The sequence below is a fragment of the Lutra lutra genome, chromosome 6 (genome assembly GCF_902655055.1).
Source record: "Lutra lutra chromosome 6, mLutLut1.2, whole genome shotgun sequence".
In the NCBI taxonomy this organism is placed as follows: Eukaryota; Metazoa; Chordata; class Mammalia; order Carnivora; family Mustelidae; genus Lutra; species Lutra lutra.
Genome location: NC_062283.1, coordinates 4,364,170 through 4,386,353, shown reverse-complemented (window position 1 = coordinate 4,386,353; position 22,184 = coordinate 4,364,170). Strand labels below are relative to the sequence as shown.

Below are 22,184 nucleotides of genomic sequence, written 5' to 3'. Positions count from 1 at the left end.
GTTTCTGGGTTTTTTTTTTTTTTTTTAAGATTTTATTTATTTATTTGACAGAGAGAAATCACAAGTAGGCAGAGAAGCAGGCAGAGAGAGAGAGAGGAGGAAGCAGGCTCCCTGCTGAGCAGAAAGCCCGATGTGGGGCTCGAACCCAGGACCTGGGATCATGACCTGAGCCGAAGGCAGCGGCTTAACCCACTGAGCCACCCAGGCGCCCCCCCTTTTTTTTTTTTTTTTTTTTTTTAAGATTTTATTGGTTTCTGGTTTTTAACAGGAGCCACTTTGTCTCTAACAGAAAGTTACAGGAACTTTTTTAGTGTCCCTTTCCACACCCTAGACCTCATGTACAGCTCCTGTTCCACATTTGAGGCAGATTTATGTAATACTGCTGATGTTGCGATGGCAATGAGGGACAAGCCTGGAGGGACAGGGCACTACATGGCACTCTGCTGATGATGGTGCCTACGGACAGTGACTTTGTAAAAGGAAACTAAGCATTACTTTACTCTCTGACCTCAGATGCAGGCTTCATTGAGATTTCCCATGTGTTTCCAGCCCCATGATCCTGTTCCTGCTGCTGCTGAGATCCTGGTGGGAAATTTGGGGTATTTTTGGCTCATTATCTCCTTCAAATGACTGTTCTACTTAGGGCTCTGTCGCAGGTGTGACTGGACAGTACAACTATACATGCTACTTTAATCACTTCTTGAGTTTCTTCATCCATTATGCTTTCTCTTGGGTAATAAGGTTAGTTTTCAGGTGGGAGAATCTAGTGAGAAAACCAACTGTCTTCTCATTTTGTATTAGTCCAAGAACCAAGAAAACTGAATTCTCTGTTCACAGATTTAAAATACTGAAGATAGAAAACATTGGAACGTAAAACAATGGAATGTAAAATAATCTGTATTTTTAAAAAATGACCTGTCTCTAGAGCTAGAAATTGATATTGTAAGTCTTAATTGTGTGTGGCTGTGGTTTTTTATACTGGTCCCAAGAGACATCTAAATGCAAAGAAATTTTATGAAGTATGAATAAGATGAAAAAAGAATTAGGGTTTGACCAAATTTTTATGTTTTTGAGGTAAAAATGGTTATTAAAAAGACTCCTTTTGGCTTGTTTCTTTCTGGTAGTAGAAAATGATGATGGGAGGGGTGCTCTGATACTAAAGTCTTCCATTAATTGGTTTGGCCCACTTGTTTTGTTAAAAATATTTCTTTTATAGAAAAGAAGAAAACTGACTTATATCAAGAATTAGGTCTTCAAGCCAGAGATTTGAGGTTTCAGCATGTGATGAGCATCACAACCAGAAACAATAGGATTATCATGAGAATGGAGGTAAAGGGCTTTATGTCACCTACCTTTCTCACTAGAGTCTTTAAAATGTTACTTTTTAGCCGTCTTGAGCAATATCTAGGTTAAAAGCAATTCTGTAATGAAATGGCTATGTGAAACATAGGATACTTTATATTATAATGTGTCATTGTAGTGTAACTCTTGTGGATTCTATACGTGAAAGGCATAACTCTGCTCTGTTTTATGTAGGAAAAGTTACGAATGCAGTCTCTGTTCTTTCTCACTGCTTGAATTTGGGCTCTAGTTTCTGAAATAAGAGAAAGAATCATGATTTATAATAGACATGTTCAGTTGTATGCAGTTACATGTCATCATAGTATAAGTTCAGCTACCAAGAACATTCTGGTTCTCCAAATAGATCAGGAATATCTCCTGAAGTTTATCATTTTAACTTAAATTTTTATTTTAACTGAAAGCTTCTTAAAATAAATTGTATCTTCCCCTGCCTACTGAGAGTAGACTAAATATAATTTGACTTTATGTAGTGATTGAGAATAAATTTGAACCTATGTAATTTTAGTGAGCTAAAGTCTAGGGTTCAGAAATAGTTGAGATATGGTTCTTGATGGTGTGGGCCCTGCAGTAAACATCAGACCTCCTTTCTTCCTTTTTTTTTTTTTTTTTTTTAAGATTTAAGATTTTATTTATTTGAGAGAAACAGAGACTGCAAGCATGAGTGGGAGGAGAGGCAGAGGAAGAAGCATACTCCCCGCTCAACAGAGAGCCCAACACGGGGCTTGATTCCAGGACCCTGAGAATGTGGCCTGAACCAAAGGCAGATGCTTAAGCAACTGAGCCATCCAGGCACACCTGAAATCAGTTGCATTTCTATACACTAACAATGAAGCAGCAGAAAGAAAAATTAAGAAAACTCCCATTTATAACTGTACCAAAAATAATAAAATACTTAGAAATAAACTTAACCGAGGATGTGAAAGATGTGTACTGTGAAACTATAAAACACTGATGAAAAATTCAAGATGACTCAAAGAAATGGAAAGATACTATGTGTTATGGATTGGGAGGATAAGTATCGTTACAATGTCTGTACCATCCAAAGCAGTCTTCAGATTGAATGTAGTCCCTATCAAAATACCAACAGCGTTTTTATTATATTTTTTTATTTTATTTATCCATTTGAGAGACAGAGCATGAGCAGGATGAGGGGCAGAGAGGGAAGCAGATTCCCTCCCTGAGCAGGGAGCCCGACACAGGGCTCAGTCCTGGGACTACAGGATCATGACCTGAGCTGAAGGCAGATGCTTAACTCAGTCCCCAGGTGCCCCTAAGTTTTATTTTAATCACCAGTGCTCCTCATAACAAGTGTACTTCTTAATCTCCATGGTCTTTTTCCCCCATCCCCCTACCTACCTCCCCTCTGGTAACTATTAGTTTGCTCTCTATAGTTAAGAGTCCGCTTCTTGGTTTGTCTCCTTTTTTCCCCCTTTGCTCCTTTGCTTTCTTTCCTAAATTCCATTTATGAGTGAAATCATCTGGTATTTGTCCTTCTGACTTCACATAGCATTGTACTTCTAGCTCCATCCATATCTTTGCAAATGGCAAGATTTCATTCTTTTTTTTATGTCTGAATAATATTCCATGATACACATATACTACATCTTCTTTATCCATTCATCAACCAATGGATATTTGGGCCACTTCCATATCTTGGCTATGTAAATAATGCTGCTATAATTTATGGGAGTACATCTATCTCTTTGAATCTGTATTTTGTATTCTCTGGGTAAATACCCAACAGTGCAATTGCTGGATCATAGGGTAGCTCTATTTTTACCTTTTTTTTTTTTTAAGATTTTATTTATTCATTTGACAGAGATCACAAGTAGGCAGAGAAGCAGGCAGAGAGGGGGGGGGAAGCAGGCTCCCTGCTGAGCACAGAGCAGATGCAGGGCTCAATCCCAGGACCCTGAGTGCATGACCTGAGCCGAAGGCAGAGGCTTTAACCCACTGAGCCACCCAGGCGACCCTATTTTTACCTTTTTTGAGGGACCACCACACTGTTTTCCACGTGGCTGCGCTAGTTTGCATTCCTACCAACAGTGCACGAGGGTTCCTTTTGCGCCATATCATTGGCAACACCTGTTGGGGTTTTTTTTTGTTGATTTTAGCCATTCTGTGAGGTGTGAGGTGGTATCTCATCATAGTTTGGTTCGCATTTTCCTGATAATAAGTGATAATGAGCATCTTTCCATGTGTCTTTTGTTGGCCATCTGGATATGTTCTTTGGAGAAATGTCTATTCATGTCTTCCACCCATTTTTAATTGGATTTTTTGGGTTTGGGGTGTTATAGCAGTTCTTAATATGTTTGGATACTGTCTCTTCATCGGATATATCATTTGCAATATCTTCTTCCATTCTGTAGGTTACCTTTTAGTTTCGCTGAGCATTTCCTTTGCTGTGCAGAAGCTTTATTTTTATGTAGTCCCAGTAGTTTATTTTTGCTTTTGTTTCCTCACCTCGGGAGACATGTCTAGAAAGATGTTGCTACAGCCAGTGTCAGAGAAATTACTGCCTGTGTTCTCTTCTAGGATTTTTGTGGTTTCAGGTCTCATATTTAGGTCTTTAATCCATTTTTAATTTATTTCTGCATATGGTGTAAGAAAGTGGTCCATTTCATTTTTTCGGATGAGGCTATCAGTTGTCCCAAACCATTTATTAAAGAGACGGTCTTTTTTCCATTGAATATTCTTTCCTGCTTTGTCGAAGATTAGTTGACCAGATAGTTGTGGGTCCAGTTCTGGGTTCTCTATTCCTTTCCATCGATCAGTGTGTCTTTTTTGTGCCAGTGCCATATTGTCTTGATGACTACAGCTTTGTAATAGAGCTTGAAGTCTGGAACTGTGATGCCCCCAGCTTTGTTTTTCTTTTTCCAGATTGTTTTGGCTATTCAGGGTCTTTGTGATTCCATATAAATTTTAAGATTGTTTGTTCCAGTCCTGGGAAAAATGCAGTTGGTATTTTGATAGGGATTGCATTAAATCTGAGATTGCTTTGGGTAATATAGAGATTTTAACAGTATTTGTTCTTCCCAACCCATGAACGTGGAATGCCTTTCCATTTCTTCGTGTCTTCTTCAGTTTCTTTCATAAAGGTTCTGTAGTTTTCAGAGTACAGGTATTTTACTTCTTTGGTTAGGTTTATTCCTAGGTATCTTAATGGTTTTTGGTGCAGTTGTGAATAGGATTTTCTTTTCTTTTTTTAAGATTTTATTTATTTATTTGACAGAGATCACAAGTAGGCAGAGAGGCAGGCAGAGAGAGAGAAAGGAGGAAGCCGGCTCTCTGCTCCGCAGAGAGCCCAATGCAGGGCTCGATCCCAGGACCCTGAGATCATGACCTGAACTGAAGGCAGAGGTTTAACCCACTGAGCCACCCAGGTGCCCCAGGATTGTTTTCTTAATTTCTCTTGCTGCTGCTTAATTAATGGTGTATAGAAATACAAGAGATTTCTGTACACTGGTTTTGTATTCTGCAACTTTTGAATTCATGTATCAGCTCTAGCAGGTTTTGGTGGTTTTTAAGGTTTTTTTTATATATAGTATCATGTCATCGCAAATAGTGAAAATTTTACTTCTTCCTTACCAATTTGGACGGTTATTTTCCTTTTTGTTGTCTGATTGCTGTGGCTAGCACTTTAGTACTGTGTTGAGTAAAAGTGGTGGGACTGGATCTTACCTTGTTCCTGATCTTAGGGAAAAAGCGTAGTTTTTTGAGTATGATGTTTGCTGTGGGCTTTTCATATTTGGCCTTTTATGTTGAGGTATGTTTCCTCCCCAGAGATGGAGGGTTTTTATCATGAGTGGATGTTGTACGCTGTCGGGTGCTTTTTCTGCATCTATTGAAAAGATCATAGGGTTTTTATCCTTTCTCTTGTGAACGTGATATATCACATTGAATGATTTGTGAATATTGAACCACCTTTACATCCCAGGAATAAATCCCACTTGATCGTGGCGAATTATTATTTTAATGTATTTTTAATGTATTATTGAATTTGATTTGCCAGTAGTTTGTTGAGAATTTTTGCATCTGTGTTCATAAGAGATACTGGCCTTTGGTTCTGTGTGTGTGTGTGTGTGTGTGTGTGTGTGGTAATTTTATCTGGTTTTGGTGTCAGGATGATAGTGGCCTCACAGAATGAATCTGGAAGTTTTCCTTTTTTTTTTTTTTTGAATACTTTGAGAGGAATGGATAATAATTTTTCTTCAGGTATTTGGTAGACTCTGCCTGTGAAGCCATCTAGTTCTGAACTTTGTTGGGAGTTTTTTGATTACTGATTCAGTTTCATTGCTGGTAATTAGTCTGTTCAAATTTTCTATATCTTACCTGTTTCAGTTTGGGTATTAGTTTCTAAGAACTTACGCATTTCTTCTAGGTTGTGCAGTTTGGCATAGTTTTTCCTGATATTCTCTTAAAATTGTTTGTATTTTGGGTGTTGGTTATTATTTCTCCTCTCTCATTTGATACTACTTTTGGTTCTTTCCCTTTTTTTTCCTTGATGAGTCTGGCCAAGGGTTTATCTATTTTACTGATTCCCCCCCCCCCCCCCCCCGCCAAGAAAACATTTAATTTCATTAATTAATTTGTTCTATTCATTAATTTGTTCTATTGCATTTTTAGTTTTTATATCATTTATTTCTGCTCTAATCTTTTTTATTTTCCTTTTTTGCTGGCTTTAGACTTTGCTTGTTATTCTTTTTCTAGTTTCCTTAGGTGTAAGATTAGGTTGAGATTTTTCTTGCTTCTTGAGGAAGACCCGTATTGCTATATACTTCCTTCTTAGGACCACTTTTGCTGTATCCCAAAAGTTTAGAGCCTCTATTTTCATTTTCCTTTGTTTCCATGTACCTTTTTATATTTATTTCCTGGTGGACCCATTCATTGTTTATGAGCATATATTAGTGTTCTTTCCAGATGTCTTCTTGTGGTTGATTTCTAGTTTCATAGCACTGTGGTCAGTAGAGATGTCAGCATGACTTCAGTCTTTTTTAATTTGTTGAGGCTTGTTTTGTAGCCTAATATATGATCTGTTCTGGAGAATGTTCCATACACACTCAAAAAGAACGTGTATTCTGCTTTTTTAGGATGTAATGTTCTGTATATATCTGTTAAATCCACCTGGCCCATCTGTTACTCGAAGTCATTGTTTCCTTGTTGATTTTCTGTTTCGATGATCTGTCCCTTGATGTGAGTAGGGTGTTAAAGTCCTCTACTATTATTGTATTAGTATCATTTACTTCCTTTATGTTTTTATTCACTGTTTTGTTATTTGGGTGCTCCCATGTCCAGTGTATAAATGTTTAAATTGTTACATCTTCTTGTTGGATTGTCCCTTATCATATAGTGTTCTTCTTTGTCTCACATTATAGTCTTTTTTTTTTTTAAATTAACATACAATGTATTATTAGCCCCAGGGGTACAGGTCTGTGAATCACCAGGTTTACACACTTCACAGCACTCACCATAGCACATACCTTCCCCAATGTCCATAACCCAACCACCGTCTCTCTACCCTCCTCTCCCCAGCAACCCTCAGTTTGTTTTGTTAAGATTAAGAGTCTCTTGTGGTTTGTCTCCCTCCCAATCCCATCTTGTTTCATTTATTCTTTTCCTACCCCCCAAACCCCCCATGTTGTCTCTCAACTTCCTCATACCAGGGAGGTCATATGATAATTGTCTTTCTCTGATTGACTTATTTTGCTAAGCACAATACCCTCTAGTTCCATCCACATCATCGCAAATGGCAAGATTTCATTTCTTTTGATGACTGAATAGTATTCCATTGTGTGTGTGTGTGTGTGTGTGTGTGTGTGTATTTATACACCACATCTTCTTTATCCATTCATCTGTTGATGGACATCTAGGTTCTTTACAATTGAGGACATTGTTGCTATAAACATTCGGGTGCACGTGCCCCTTCAGATCACTACGTTTGTATCTTTAGGGTAAATACCCAGTAGTGCAATTGCTGGGTCATAGGGTAGCTCTATTTTCAACTTTTTGAGGAACCTCCATTCTGTTCTCCAGAGTGGTTGCACTAGCTTGCATTCCCACCAACAGTGTAGGAGGGTTCCCCTTTCTCTGTATCCTTGCCAGCATCTGTCGTTTCCTGACCTGTTCATTTTAGCCATTCTGACTAGTGTGAGGTGGGATCTCACTGTGGTTTTGATTTGTATTTCCCTGATGCCTAGTGATGTGGAGCAATTTTACCTGTGTCTGTTGGCCATCTGGATGTCTTCTTTGCAGAAATGTCTGTTCATGTTCTCTGCCCATTTCTTGATTGGATTATTTGTTCTTTGGGTGTTGAGTTTGCTAAGTTCTTTATAGATTTTGGACACTAGCCCTTTATCTGATACGTCGTTTGCAAATATCTTCTCCCATTCTCTCAGTTGTCTTTTGGTTTTGATGATTGTTTCCTTTGCTGTGCAGAAGCTTTTGATCTAGGGGTGCCTGGGTGGCTCAGCCAGTTAAGTGTCTGCCTTCAGCTCAGGTCATGGTCCCAGGGTCCTGGGATCGAGCCCCGCATCAGGCTCTCTGCTCAGCGGGAAACCTGTTTCTCCTTCTCCCTCTGCCTGCCTCTCTGCCTACTTGTGATCTCTCTCTCTGTCAAATAAATAAAATCTTTTTAAAAAAAGATAAACTTTTTTAAAAATTCTAAAAAAGATGTTGTTAAGTTGGTTAGGAAAAGAAAGAAAAAGAAAGTGGAGAGAATTTGCTCAGGCTGGAGACTAGAACAAAGCCCTGTGCTAGGTTTAGGGTATATTTTGATCTATTAGAAGTTGTATCCCAGGGGTGCCTGAGTGGCTCAGTGGGTTAATCCTCTGCATTCAGCTCAGGTCATGATGTCAGGGTCCTGAGATCGAGTCCTGCATTGGCCTCTCTGCTTAGCGGGGAGCCTGCTTACCCCCCTCTCTCTGCCTGCCTCTCTGCCTACTCTCCCTTTCTCTGTCAAATAAATAAAAAAATCTTAAAAAAAAAAAAAAGTATCCCAAATTTTTTTAGAAGAAAAAACCCTATGTGTCTACAAAAAATAAATTTAGATACAATGAAGGATAAATATTACTATAATAATGAAAGTTCAAAAATATTTTTTAATGACAGGTATTATTAAGATAAACTAGTTAAAAAACGTTAAAAGAGAAAAGAGTAAAAGTTAAAAAAATTAGAATTAAAAAATTTTAAAAAATTAATTAACTTTGCAAGACTAAAGAATCATGGGGAGAAAGCCATAAATTCCATGCTTTGCTTCCTCCTCCTCTGGAATTCCGCTGTTCTCCTTGATGAGTGAACTTGGTCTTGGCTGGATTTCTTGCTGATCTTCTGGGGGAGGGGCCTGTTGTAGTGATTCTCAAGCGTCTTTGTCCGAGGCAGAATTGCACCACCTTTGCCAGGGGTGGGGCTAAGTAATCTGATCGGGTTCAATTTCGGGAGCTTTTGTTCCCTGAATGCTTTCCATAGAGTTCCCGAGGATGGGAATGAAAATGGTGGCCTCCCAGTCTCCGGCCCGGAGGAGCCGAGAGCTCGGGGCCCCACTCCTGAGTGCACCCTTAGAGCAAAGTGCTTAATCACTCCTGTCTCCCTGGCCTCCAGCCGCACCCTGAGCTTACCCAGCCTGTGACCAAGCATCTCTGTCTCTGGCACACAGCCCTGCCTGGAGTCTCTAAACCCAGCACTGCTCTTCCAGGGGGGTGTCCCCGGATCTGCCACTTCTGGGGTCCCTGCTCAGAGCAGTAGTGTGACTGTGCCATGGATCACAGTTTAAGGTACCGAGTTGAGCGCTCACTCCTTGGCTCTGTCTCTGGAGCTGGCTTCCCTGCTCTAATACCTGTAAGCTCTGTGACACTCAGGCACTCCCGATCTTTCTGTGGCCCCGCAGGACCTGAGATCACACTGTTCCCACATGGGCTTCACCCTGGCTTAGCCCCTGGAGCATTGTCCCTCAGTGGAGCAGACTTTTTTTTTTAATTTCTTTATTTTTTTATAAACATATTATGTATCATTAGCCCCAGGGGTACAGGTCTGTGAATCGCCAGGTTTACACACTTCACAGCACTCACCACAGCACACACCCCCGCAACGTCCATAACCCCACCACCCCTCCCGACCCCCCTCCCCCCAGCAACCCTCAGTTTGTTCTGCGAGATTAAGAGTCTCTTATGGTTTGTCTCCCTCCCGATCCCATATTGTTTCATTTATTCTTTTCCTACCCACCCCCAAGCCCTCCACATTGCATTTCCACTTCCTCATATCAGGGAGATCATATGATAGTTGTCTTTCTAGTGGAGCAGACTTTTAAAAGTTCTGATTTTGTGCTCAGTTGCTTTGCCACTTGCTGGGAGCCGGCCCCTCCCCCTGCAGTCTATCTTCCCGTTGCTTTGGATTCATTTCTCTGCAGGTCCTGCCTTTCAGAAAGTGGTTAATTTTCTGTTTCTAGAATTGCTGCTTTTCTTTTCTTCCATCTCCTGTTGGATTTTTAGGTGTTCGGAATCTAGTCTTTGTTTTAAAGTCTGTTTTTTCCCGTATAAGTTATTGTTACTCTGGCTTTCTTTTCCATTTGCGTAAAAGATGCTTCTCCATCCCCTCACTTTCAATCTGTGTCTCGGTCTAAAATGAGTCTCTTGTAAGCAGCCGATAGATCGGTCTTTTTTTTTTTTTTTTAACTCTTCTAATAACCTATGTCTTTTTATTAGAATGTTTAGTCCACTTACATTCAAAGTAATTTGGTAGAAATGTATTTATGCCACTTTATTACTTGTTTTGAGGTTGTTTCTCAAGATTTTCTCTGATCCTTTCTTGTCTTTTTTCCTAGTTTGCTGGGTGTCTTTAGTGATATACTTGGAGTCCTCTATTTTTTTTACATATCTATAATTGGTTTTGATTTGTGGTCATCATTATGTTTGTATAGAACATCTTATACCTATTGCAGTCTTTATGAAGTTGATAGTCATTTAAGTTTGGAACCACTCTCCCTGCCCCTCCCACCTTGTTCTAGGTATATGGGATCATATTTTTCATCCTTTCAATTTGTGAGTTCCTTGACTGATTTTTTTTTTTTACAGATATATTCATTTTTACTGCTTTTGTGTTTCTAAACTTTATACTGTCATTTTTAGTCTTTCCTTTTGCACTCAGAGATTCTCCTTTAATATTTTTTACAGGACTGGTTTAGTTGTCATGAACTCCTTTAGTTTTTGTTTCTCTGGGAAACTCTTGCTCTCCTATTCTGAATGATAGCATTTCTGGATAAAGTATTTTTGACTTCAGGTTTTCCCATCTAGAACTTTGGATAATATATCATACCACCCCTTTGTCTTGGAAAGTTTCTGCTGAAAAATCTGATAACTTTATGGGGTTTCCTTTGTATGTTACCATCATCTTTGTCTTGCTGCTTTTTATATTTTTTTCTTTATCACTATATTTTGCCATTTTAATTACAATATGTCTTGGTGTGGTTGTGCCTTTGTTGATTTTGTTGGGAGGTCTCTGTATCCTGAATCTGGGTATCTGTTTCGTTCCCCGATTAGGAAAGTTTTCAGCTATTACTTCGGCAAGTAAATTCTCTACTCTCTTTTCTCTGTCTTCTGGGACTCCTACAAGGTGAATGTTATTACATTTGATAGTCACTGAGTTCCATAAGTGTTCTTCTGTTGCATAATTCTTTTTCCTCTTTTTTGTTCAGCTTGATTACATTAGTCTGTTTTCTAGGTCATTAACTCATTCCTCTGCTTCTTCCAGCTTTCTCTTCATTCCATCAAGTGAAATGTTTCTTATTTCATTTATTGGTCCCTTTATCTCTTTATTATTCTTCATCTCATTAAGGATCTCATTGATATTCTCCACACTTTTCTCAAGTTCATTGAGTATCCTTATGATCATCATTTTAAATTTTCATCAGGCATATTACTTCTGTTTTGCTTAGATCTCTGGCTGTGGCATTGTCCTGTTCTTCCATTTGGGATAAATTCCTCTGACTTCTCATTTTGTCTAAGTCTCTGTGCCTATCTCTGCGTGTTAGCAAAGTCATTTATGTCTCCTGCTCTTAAAGATAATGGCCTTATGAAAAAGAGGTCCTATAGTGCCCTGAAATATAGTGTCCCCTGTTTCCCAGAGCGTGGCACTTCTGCATGTATCTCCAGTGTGTGCTGGCAGAGCTCTGCTGTTGTGTCCTGGCCACTTTATCCTTCAGGCCAGTCATCTGGAGAGGCTTTCTTTGCCTGTTGTGGACAGTGTTTAGTCTCTGGCCTGAATGTGGCACATTTTAACTAGGTATTCTCTGGTCTGCTTGTGAAATGAGAGCTCTTGCCGCTGCCATGGAAACCAGGGCCTTGTAAAACTCCTGGGTCAGGAAGTGCGGGATGAGCAGGGGTTTGGGTTGGTCTTCTGAGGTAGGGAGCCTGCTGTGCCGGGATTGAGAAAGGCAGGACTGAGATGACCATTCCTCCAGCGTGTGGGCTGGTGAGATTTGGTGTAAGCAGTTAGGTAATGAGGGTTGCTGCTAGGCTGGTTTCTGCAGGCAGCTCAGTGCTGATGCTGAGGGGCAGGGGAGAGAAATGGTGTCTGTCTGTTCCTTTGGCCCTTGAGTGGTCTCTCCATGAATGCTGCCTCTCTGGGGCACTTGCCAAGATGAACAGCGAACATTTCCCCACTGTGTGCCCCAGGTGCTCTTCAGATTGCTGTTTGCCCTGCCTTTTCTCTAGGAGCTGCCCTAGTGTCCTCTATGCTCCAAGCATGCTGACCTTTAAAAAGCCCCAGGCTTTAACTCACAAAATTCAGGCTTTCCTGCTTTTCAAACCAATTGCTGTGGGGATTTGTTTTCCCCATGCTAGTTTGCCTCTTGTCTTTCCCCGAAACCACGGCTCCCTCCCCACCACAGCGGGCACAAATTGCATCTCCATACTTCCTGTCTTCTTTTTTGTGGTCTCGCTTCTACCTTTAGTTGTGGAGTTTGATCTGCCAGTCATCAGATTAATTTCTGGAGTATTTAGGATGGTCTCATAGTTACCTAAGTTGTATTGGTGGGAGGAGGCAAGCCTAGTGTCCTATTCCACCACCATCTTTTCCTCCCACCAACAGCATTTTTCACAAAACTAGAACAGTATCCTAAAAGTTGTATGGAACCACAAAAGACCCCAAATAGCCAAAGCAGTCTTAGAAAAGAACGAAGCTGGTGGCATCACAGTCCCAGATTTCAAGATCTATTGCAAAGCTGTAGTAGTCAAAACAGTCTGGTAATTGTACAAAAATAGACATATAGATGAGGAATAGACTAGAAAACCCGGAAACAAACCCATGTTTATATGGTCAGTTAATCTTTGACAACAGGCAAGAATATGCAATGGGGAAAGGCAGGCTCTTCAATAAATGTGCTGGGAAAACTGGACAGCCTCCTCCCAAAGAATGAAACTGGGCCACTTTTTTACACCATACACAAAAATAAACTTAAAATGGATTAAGACCTAAATGTGAGACCTGAAACCATAAAAATCCTAGACGAGAGCATAGGGAGAAACAAACTCTTCATTCTAGAGAACAGACAGATGATTACCAGAGAAGAGGTGGGTGCAGGACGGGGGAAACAGGCGATGGGGATGAAGGGGGGCACTTGTGATGAGCACCGAGTGATGTATGAAGTGTTGAATCACTGTATTGTACCCCTGAAACTAACACAACACTCTGTTAAGTATATTGGAATTAAAATATTTTTTTTATTTCCCCTCATCATTTTTTTAAAAATTATCTCTTTGATGAAGGGAGAAGTGTGTGATAAAGCGAATTTAGAGGAATGTTATTTGTACAGTCTTAATGATATGTTTATAGGTGTTCACTGGATAATTTTTCAACTTTTATGTTTAAAAATTTTCATAATATGTTGTGGAAAAATGTGAAAAATCTCTAATTTTATATTACTAATACAGAGGCCACAGGCTACTCTTCTAACTTAAATGATGCCACTCTTCAGTATAAATTTCTAATTTCTTGCTCCCTAAATTAGAGTACTAAGGCTATGTTTTGTCTTTATAATTTCAGATTAGCTTAATATGTTTTGGTGACAGTTTAAAAAGGCAACTTTTACATTTCAGCCAAAGTAGTCATGATTAATCTAAATCTTTTCTAAAAGTCTACCAAATATATGGCTTAAGAATACCTTGGGGCGCCTGGATGGCTCAGTCAGTTAAGCAGCTGCCTTCAGCTCAGATCATGATCCCAGGGTCCTGGGTTTGAGCCCCGCATTGGGCTGCCCAATCAGCGAAGAGCCTGCTTCTCCTTCTCCCTCTGCCTGCTGCTCTGCCTACTTGTGCTCTCTAATAAATAAATAAATAAATAAATAAATAAAATCTTTAAAAAAAAAAAAAGGAATACCTTGTCTAATTTTCTTTGTTCCCTGTGTTCTCCTGATTATCCTGGATATCTCTTGATATCCTGGAAGTCTTGATATGTAGCTTAATTCCAGTTGTGTTGAGAGTGAGGTAGACGTACATATATTTTAGGCTTCCTTTCTTTAAAGAATATCTTTTTTTCTTTTTCTTTCTTTTTTTTTTTAAGATTTTATTTATTTGACAGAGATCACAAGTAGGCAGAGAGAGAGAGGAGGAAGCAGGCTCCCCACTGAGCAGAGAGCCCGATGCGGGGCTCGATCCCAGGACCCTGGGATAATGACCTGAGCCGAAGGCAGAGGCTTTAACCTACTGAGCCACCCAGGTGCCCCTCTTTTTTCTTTTAATAGTGATTTGGTTTAGGGTTAATCCAGAATTAAAGCAGTATTAAACCCTATTTTATGAATGTTATTCTTTTCCCATAGCTATACAGCTTGCTTATATGCATGTATGTGTGCATGTATATACCTATGTATAATTTTTTTTTTTTACAGTACTTGAAAGCTGTGATAACTCCAGAGTGTCTTCTGATACTAGATTATCGTAATTTAAATTTAGAGCAATGGCTCTTCCGGGAACTCCCTTCTCAGTTGGCTGGAGAAGGACAACTTGTCACATACCCTTTACCTTTTGAGTTTAGGGCTATAGAAGCACTCCTACAATATTGGGTAAGCCTGTTTTTATTTTGCTTCTTGAATTTTTTCTTGTTTTAAAATGCCATTGAGTAGGAAGACAAGTTGGTATTGTTTCAATGACACCATCCCTAACCATACTCTACCTCCCAACAAAAGTTCTCTGAGGGTCCTGTGTGAAGAACGTACTTAATTCTTAAGCTATACGATCCAATCAAATAGATCTGAGGTCTCTAGGGACAGTTTATAGAGTCTCTTTGAGAGTCATATTATGACATTCAGTTAAGCACATTTTAAGTTGGCAGTCCTTTGTATAGTTTTGATAATTGTATTTGAGGGGTGATAATTCAAAATACTTAACATCATATCAAAAAAGTTTTAAATATTCTCTATTATTCTGTAACTAAAGTGAATATTGTAAAACTGCATACATACGGTGAACATAGATCATTCTCATACTTTCCCCGTCACTCTGATTTGTGGGTACAGTCTTTGGAGGCAGCTACATGATGCCACTGTTGGAGACCTACTTTGACATAGGAACCAGGGATAATTCTTCCAGTGATTCCCCTATTATGTAGATCATTCCTGGGTGTCTAGGGACCCTATCGGGTCCTGAACAACAATGGTCACTGCCCTCCTGGCCCCACAAAATGGTTCATTATCTTTTCTTACCCCCCAGTGGTCAGTGCAGTGCTGTTCAGGAGCTGGCTGCCTGCAGCGGTCGGTTTAGAGCGTGCCAAGTGGAGGGAGGGAGGGAAGCAGGCGAAGAGGACCTGCAGTGGCTGAGGACTGGATGGACCCGGACCCTTCTCTTTTGTCTCCCCTGCTGTACCGAGGGAGTAGGAAATGGCTACATCCCCCACTCGCTCGGGTTCGTGAGGCAGAAGCACTGGCTAGTACCAGCCCAGGAGATGGTGACCAGTTGGAGCCCAGTTACTAAACAGGGAAAATGCAGGGGAGGGAAAGGAGGGAAGGTGCAGCCAGTGGTGAGTGGCAGGCTGCGTGGGCTAAGCTCTCAGGAGCTCAGGCTGAGATGAATAGTGCATGCTGGCTTCTATGCCATTCGTTTGTTTTACTAATTAACTGCTTAATTCTGTTAATGCTGTTTGCCAGCTGGTACGGGAATATTTCAATAGTTTAACAACAGGTATAGCCTGTATCAGTGCTTTCCTGCTGAATGCCTGAACAATAAGTAGTATAGTTTTGACTTGACACTGGTTTATTTTTCAAGTCCCAAGTTATGTTTTGGGTTTTGAAGAATCTTTTTCATAGGAATTTTGAACTGTGTTCTGTTTACGAAGAACGTGGGTATTGTTTACCAAATGTAAAGTATGTGTTTTAACCATGAAATGGCAGGTTTTAATCAGCCTTGCATTCCTTTCATAATAAATGTTTGTGGGGGAAGACTCTTAGGAGAGTTAATTCCCTGTCAACCAAATGGAAGCCTGGTAACATGCATGGTTATCTTTTAACCTGGTGGATCTAGTTTATGAATCATCTGAAATAGGCATTTCAGCAGTGACCACGTTCTGAAGCATTACCAGCCTGCCTAGCTATTACAGATTTCTGTGTCTAATCAGAGGATTCACTGATCCTGAGTATTCTAAAAAGATTGTTTTGATTCTTATGAAAGGTCATGTTGTTATCTAGATCAGCACTCTTCAGGGGAAACTTAGCATTTTGCAGCCACTGATCCTTGAGACATTGGAAGCTTTAGTGGATCCCAAACATTCTTCTGTAGACAGAAGCAAATTGCACATCTTACTACAAAATGGCAAAAGGTAAATATGGGTGATCTACCAATTTGGGAGATAGACAAAAATATCTTAAGCTTTTCTTTTAGTAGTCCTAATAGAAAATGTATAGCATTAATTCAGATACAAAATCAGTGTGATTATTCCCTGTTTTAAAAATACCAACTAGTTTTGCTAATGGTAATGGTTTTCTCTCTGTGCTTTGAAGTCGGAAGGTAGCCTAGGTGAGAAGTTGAGCTAACAAGGGCACATAGACTAATGATTATGGAAAAGCTGTTTTTGCATGAAATGTTATATCAGGGTCTTTAATTTATTTCTGGATGGAAATTGATTCTTGAAGTGCATGGTGAATTATCAAAAATTTCTTTTACAAGTCGGTGTTTACCATTAATGTATAAGTGGGTCTACTTGATAAGATACTTTAAAAAGTTATGTTTTTTTAATAGGAAAAGTGTTTATAAGTTAATGTTATTGATCATTTATATACAACTACTCTTATAGTTTGTCGGAGTTAGAAACAGATATTAAAATTTTCAAAGAATCCATGTTGGAGATCTTGGATGAAGAGGAGTTGTTGGAGGAGCTCTGTCTCACGAAGTGGAGTGACCCACAAGTCTTGTAAGTCTGGAGTCCTGCTTTGTCACTGGTCTTGTTAGGATCAGTCTTCTGTCTTCTTCAGGATGGTTCTTCTTAGAGAATGTAACGTTTTCTCCAGAGTAGAGAATACAGGCACTTTTTATCCTCAGTTGTTTCACATTTGCCCATATGCATGTTTAGTGTAATGAGGATATACTGAGTGTTTGCTGTGTACCTAGCACTGCGCTGGGCTGTGATGAATACAAACAACGCCATTACCTTTATCTTCAAGGGCCTGACCCCCAAAGTGGCTGACACATCTACCCGAATAACTTAGCCTGGGGAGTGCGGTGGGAGAGCGGGAAAGAGACTCACATGGGGGCAGGGAAAGCGGGGTGGAGGAAGATAGGACACTGGCATATATTCTGTAACTTTGATCTGATATAGAAAAGGCTTATCTTAGGGGCGCCTGGGTGGCTCAGTGGGTTAAAGCCTCTGCCTTCGGCTCAGGTCATGATCTCAGGGTCCTGGGATCGAACCCCCCATCGGGCTCTGGCTCAGATCATGATCTCAGGGTCCTGGGATTGAACCCCCCCCCCCATCGGGCTCTCTGCTTAGCAGGGAGCCTGCTTCCCCACCCCCCACCCCGCTCTGCCTACTTGTGATCTATCTCTATCTCTCTCTCTCTCTCTGTCAAATAAATAAATAATCTTTTTTTTTAAAAAAGGCCTATCTTGAGGCACCTGGGTGGCTCAGTGGGTTAAAGCCTTTGCCTTCAGCTCAGGTCATGATCCCAGGGTCCTGGGATCGAGCCTTGTATTGGGCTCTCTGCTCAGCAGGGAGCCTGCTTCCTCCTCTCTCTGTCTGCCTCTCTGCCTACTTGTGATCTCTGTCTGTCAAATAAATAAATAAAATCTTAAAAAAAAAATGGCCTATCTTAGAAAACTTTTATCTCTTACAGAATTAGAAATTATTTATTCTTCTTATGCACATCAAGTTAAATGTTTATTTTTTTAAGTACTCAGAATATTTCATTTTTGTTCTTTGTAGACAAATATTAGAAATTAATGGAGACACCTCTGTAATGTATACAGTTTCCACAACCTGTACAGATTTTTTAAGCATTTTGGGAAATTAGTTATCTATATTCTAATAAGGAAAAATTAAGACTATAAGGGCTATTATATAGCAGATATAGTAGCAGAAACTTGAACACATTTGTAACTCTTGTTTGCTTTATTAGGCCAATCCGTGTCTAATGTACTCTATGATCTAACTCTTTCACAGAGCACTTCAGTCCCACTAACTCTCCTTGGTAGGGGGTGGGGGGATGAGTAAAGGGGTACAAAATGACTATTACCATCACTCAAGGACATATTTCTTCATATATGAAAATAACATATGTATCTGCCTTGGAAAGGAAAAGCTTTTTGTTTTGTTTTTAGTTTGTTTTGCCTTATTTTCACTAATTTGCACTCATTCATCAGCATTTACACATTCAGAATTTTCCTTTGTCTGGTAGTGCGTATGTGCATGAGAATCCCTTGACCTGGGACCAAGTGCAGTGAGCCCAGGCCTGCGGGCTGGAACCCGCACCCCCGCTTACTCTTCATAGTGTTCAGGATCACTTGGTAAAGCCACTCACTGATTGAGCTCAGTCACAGTAAGAAAAAACCGAGGCCACTTTTTCGTTCATAGTTGAGTATTCTGTACGGATTTAGACAGTTTTTGGTACCAAATGGGTGATGCCTGTGTTGGGGTGTGCTAATTATGTTAACTCTTAACTGAAGTGAAAAGAGCAGTGCTGGAATCGACCATGCAGAAGAGATGGAGTTGCTTTTGGAAAACTACTACCGGTTAGCTGAGGATCTCTCCAATGCAACACGGGAACTCAGGGTATTGATCGATGATTCTCAAAGTATCATATTCATCAATCTAGACAGGTGAGAAAGCATCCTGTAGAACAACCAAAGGAATTCTAAAGTGATGAATGTTTTAAGAAAACTGTCATTTTGGGAGGAGTTATACCATCATTATCATGTATAAATGCTACATAGAAAGATGTCCTTTTCTAAAGATATAGATTTAATTTATGTGGTTTTAATAAATGATTTCATGAATTTACTATGTATAGTTAGTGGGCCCTTCTGATGTAAGCTGTTCTCCTCTCCAGCCACCGTAATGTGATGATGAGGTTGAACCTACAGTTGACCATGGGAACCTTCTCTCTTTCTCTCTTTGGACTAATGGGAGTTGCTTTTGGAATGAATTTGGAATCTTCCCTTGAAGAGGTGAGACTATTATTTCAGTGATCTAGGGATTATTTTTTGTTTTGAATATCATTTTTTAAAATGGTTTTTAAGGGGCACCTGGCTAGCTCAGTCAACTCTCAATCTTGGGGCTGTGGGTTCGAGCCTCACATTGGGAGTAGAGATTGCTTCAAAATAAAATCTTTAAAAAAAAAAAGGATTTTAAAAAAGAGTCTTAACATGTATACATCCCTAGTGAATTAAAATGTTTACTCTAATTCATTCAAAATTCAGGCAGTATTTTTAGACCCTGTTGTAACACAAATATAATTATAGCCATGGTTACCTCATGTTTCTCAAAAAATGGAACCACACATAGAAAAGGTTTGACAAAACAGTATTACACTGTGAAGGAATGCTCTTTGGAGGATCACACCGTCAAAGAGACTGCTCTTCCAGGACTGCGCCATGAGGCTCTGGTGATGTGGGATCACAGGATGAGGTGGTGCTCCCGCGGGATCATGCTGTGAGGCTCTGGTGATGTGGGATCATAGGATGAAGTGATGCTTCTCTAAGATTGCGCCATGAGGCTCTGGTGATGCGGGATCACAGTAAGAGGTTGTGCTCCCCCAGGATCGTGCTGTGAGGCTGTGGTGATGTGGGATCACAGGATGAGGTGGTGCTCCCGCAGGATCGTGCTGTGAGGCTCTGGTGATGCAGGATCACAGGACAAGGTAGTGCTCCCGCAGGATCACACCATGAGGCTGTGATGATGCAGGATCACAGGGTGAGGCGGTGCTCCCTCAGGATCATGCCATGCTGTGGCGGTAAGCAGGATCACAGTGAGGCCATGCTAACAGAAGACTACCTTTCTAGTTTTCATGTTCCCAGGATTGGTAGTTCGCTTGCTTTATTTGGTGAGGTCACAACTATGAAGATGGACGTGTTATCCCTACTTTATAGATGAGAAGACAGACTCAGGAAATTGAAGTGATTTGCCCAGGGGCACAGTGCTAGAAAATCACGGTTGTGATCTGAGCCCAAGACTTGTACTCTCCACTCTGCTGCCTTTTCATATTAAGAGAACACTAAGGTGCCAGAGCTCTTCCTATCATTGCAGTGTGGTCTTTCAGAAAGTATCTTGCCGTAGGATTTCTAGAAAATAATCTGCACACTACACTGCATTCAGCACACGTGGACTCTATGTCCTCATTAATCTTTTTTTTTATTTTATTTTACTTAAATTCAATTAATATATAGCATATTAGTTTGAGGTAGAGGTCAGTGATTCCTCAGTCTTATATAACACCCAGTGCTCATTACCTCAGGTGCCCTCCTCTCACCTCCCCTCCAGCAGCCCTCAGTTTGTTTCCTATGATTAAGAATCTCTTATGGTTTGCCTCCCTCTCTGATTCTTATTTTGTCTTTCCTTCTCCTCCCCTTGATCCTCTGTTTGGTTTGTTAAATCCCACATATGAGTGAAATCATAGGTTATTTGTCTTTCTCTGACTGACTTATTTCTCTTAGCATAATGCCCTTTAGCTCCATCCATGGCATTGAATGTGGCAAGATTTCATTTTTGATGACTGAATAGTATTCCATTGTGTCCTCATTCATTTAAAAGATCTGTTCTCTGTCTCTTTGGCTGCCATCCTGGTTGAACCCATGTCATCTCTGATCAGGACACTCTTTGCTTCTGGAAAATGGTCTGTAAAAGCAGCAAACCTTGTGGTCACTTTTCTGTGAAATGATTCACTGGTGTTTGCCCTTAAAATAAAGACCCAGACTCCTTGGTCCGCAGGGCTCTCCACGCTGAAGCCAGCCACCTCGCCCTCGCCACGGGTGTTGCATCAGTATTTCCTCCCCCTCGAGCTTCCTCCAGGCCACAGCTGTCCTTGGCTCCCAGCTCTCCTGCCCAGCCGACTTCTGCTTACCTCTACATCTCGGCTTATGCACTGCTTCCAAGGACGATCTCCAGGGCCCAGTCGGTGTTAGTCATTTTCACGTTCTTTATAAGATGTGAAAGGAAAAATCAGTGCAGTACATTTGTTCCTTCATCTTATAAACGTGGGTTTTGGTGCCTCCTCTGTAGTGCACGCTGCTTTCGGCCCCAGGGAAACGGCAGGGAGTGTCTGCCCTCAGGAAGGAGACACAGAGCACGTTTGGTGGTAAGTGCCATCAAGAGGAAGCCGGGTGGAAGGATGCCAGGAGGTACGCTAAGGAGCATTTTAAAGCTGGGTGCTCAAGAACGTCCCGAGAAGGTGATGCTAGAAAGCAGGACGGTCGGAGGGAAAGTGTTTTCAGCAGAGGCGCGCGCACAAGGAATTACTGGAGCGGGAACAGGCTGCGCTTGTTCAAGGAATGGCAAGGGCCGTGGGGGCAGGAGAGGGTGAGCCCGGCAGAGACAGGTGGGAAAGGTCAGAGCAAACGAATGGGAGATGGTGTTGAATTTGTAGAGCCTATGAGGGTTTGCATTTAAGTGTGTTAGGCATCCGTTGGGAGGCTTTTAAGCCCACACGTAGTTACTAGAAAGTTCAGAAGCAACCAAAACATCTTGTGCAACATAAACCAACCCTTGAAATTCTCCAGAGGTAACTTCTAAAGACCTCTGCAGATTCCCTAGTGTGTGGCTACAGAACTCTATACAAGATCAGGTCATTTTTGTTAAGAATCGTGTTTCTATACATACAGTCTACAAACTCACTTTTATACTTTTTTTTTCATTTTATACTTATTTTCTCATTTAACGTCCATTTTTAAAAGGGATTTTTGAAAATTCCTCTCTGATAGTTCCACGCGGTCCCAGGTGTAGAGCAACCCAGTTATGACGGGAGGTGAGTGGTTCGTGGCCAGTTACTTGCTCAGTACAGGGTGATTAGCTCCGGCAGAACAAGATTCAGATCAGTCCCTCATCAGTTACTAATTATGTGTCTAGATAACCTGAAGAACAGCTCAGACATGTTTACTAAATCCCCAGATGTCAAGGTCTCTACCCCTGTGTAGATGGGGTTACTATTGACAATGATCAACCTAGGATAGGAAAAACTTTTTTTACTTCTTGTTTTAAGATAATTTTAGACCCTTCTAAGAGTAGTCAAAGAATTGCCATGGAGCCTTCCCCCATTCTTTTATCACCAACATGTATCACCTTCCCTGTCTCATTCTCTTTTTTTAAGATTTTATTTATTAATTTGACAGATCACAAGTAGGCAGAGAGGCAGGCAGAGA

The 22,184-nt window shown here is 40.6% G+C and overlaps 1 protein-coding gene across 3 annotated transcripts in view; it reads left to right on the top strand.

Annotated features, from left to right (window-relative positions):
* MRS2 (magnesium transporter MRS2) overlaps positions 1-22,184 on the top strand; it is a 34,811-nt gene that overhangs the window by 5,254 nt on the left and 7,373 nt on the right. Inside the window, exons 4-9 of one of the 3 annotated variants that reach the window (XM_047732360.1) lie at positions 1,217-1,329; positions 14,237-14,410; positions 16,028-16,158; positions 16,633-16,749; positions 18,498-18,650; positions 18,881-18,998. In XM_047732360.1, the coding sequence (XP_047588316.1) occupies positions 1,217-1,329; positions 14,237-14,410; positions 16,028-16,158; positions 16,633-16,749; positions 18,498-18,650; positions 18,881-18,998 (806 nt within the window). The remainder of the gene's footprint in view (positions 1-1,216; positions 1,330-14,236; positions 14,411-16,027; positions 16,159-16,632; positions 16,750-18,497; positions 18,651-18,880; positions 18,999-22,184) is intronic. The other 2 variants (XM_047732362.1, XM_047732361.1) reach the window with 2 other exon arrangements.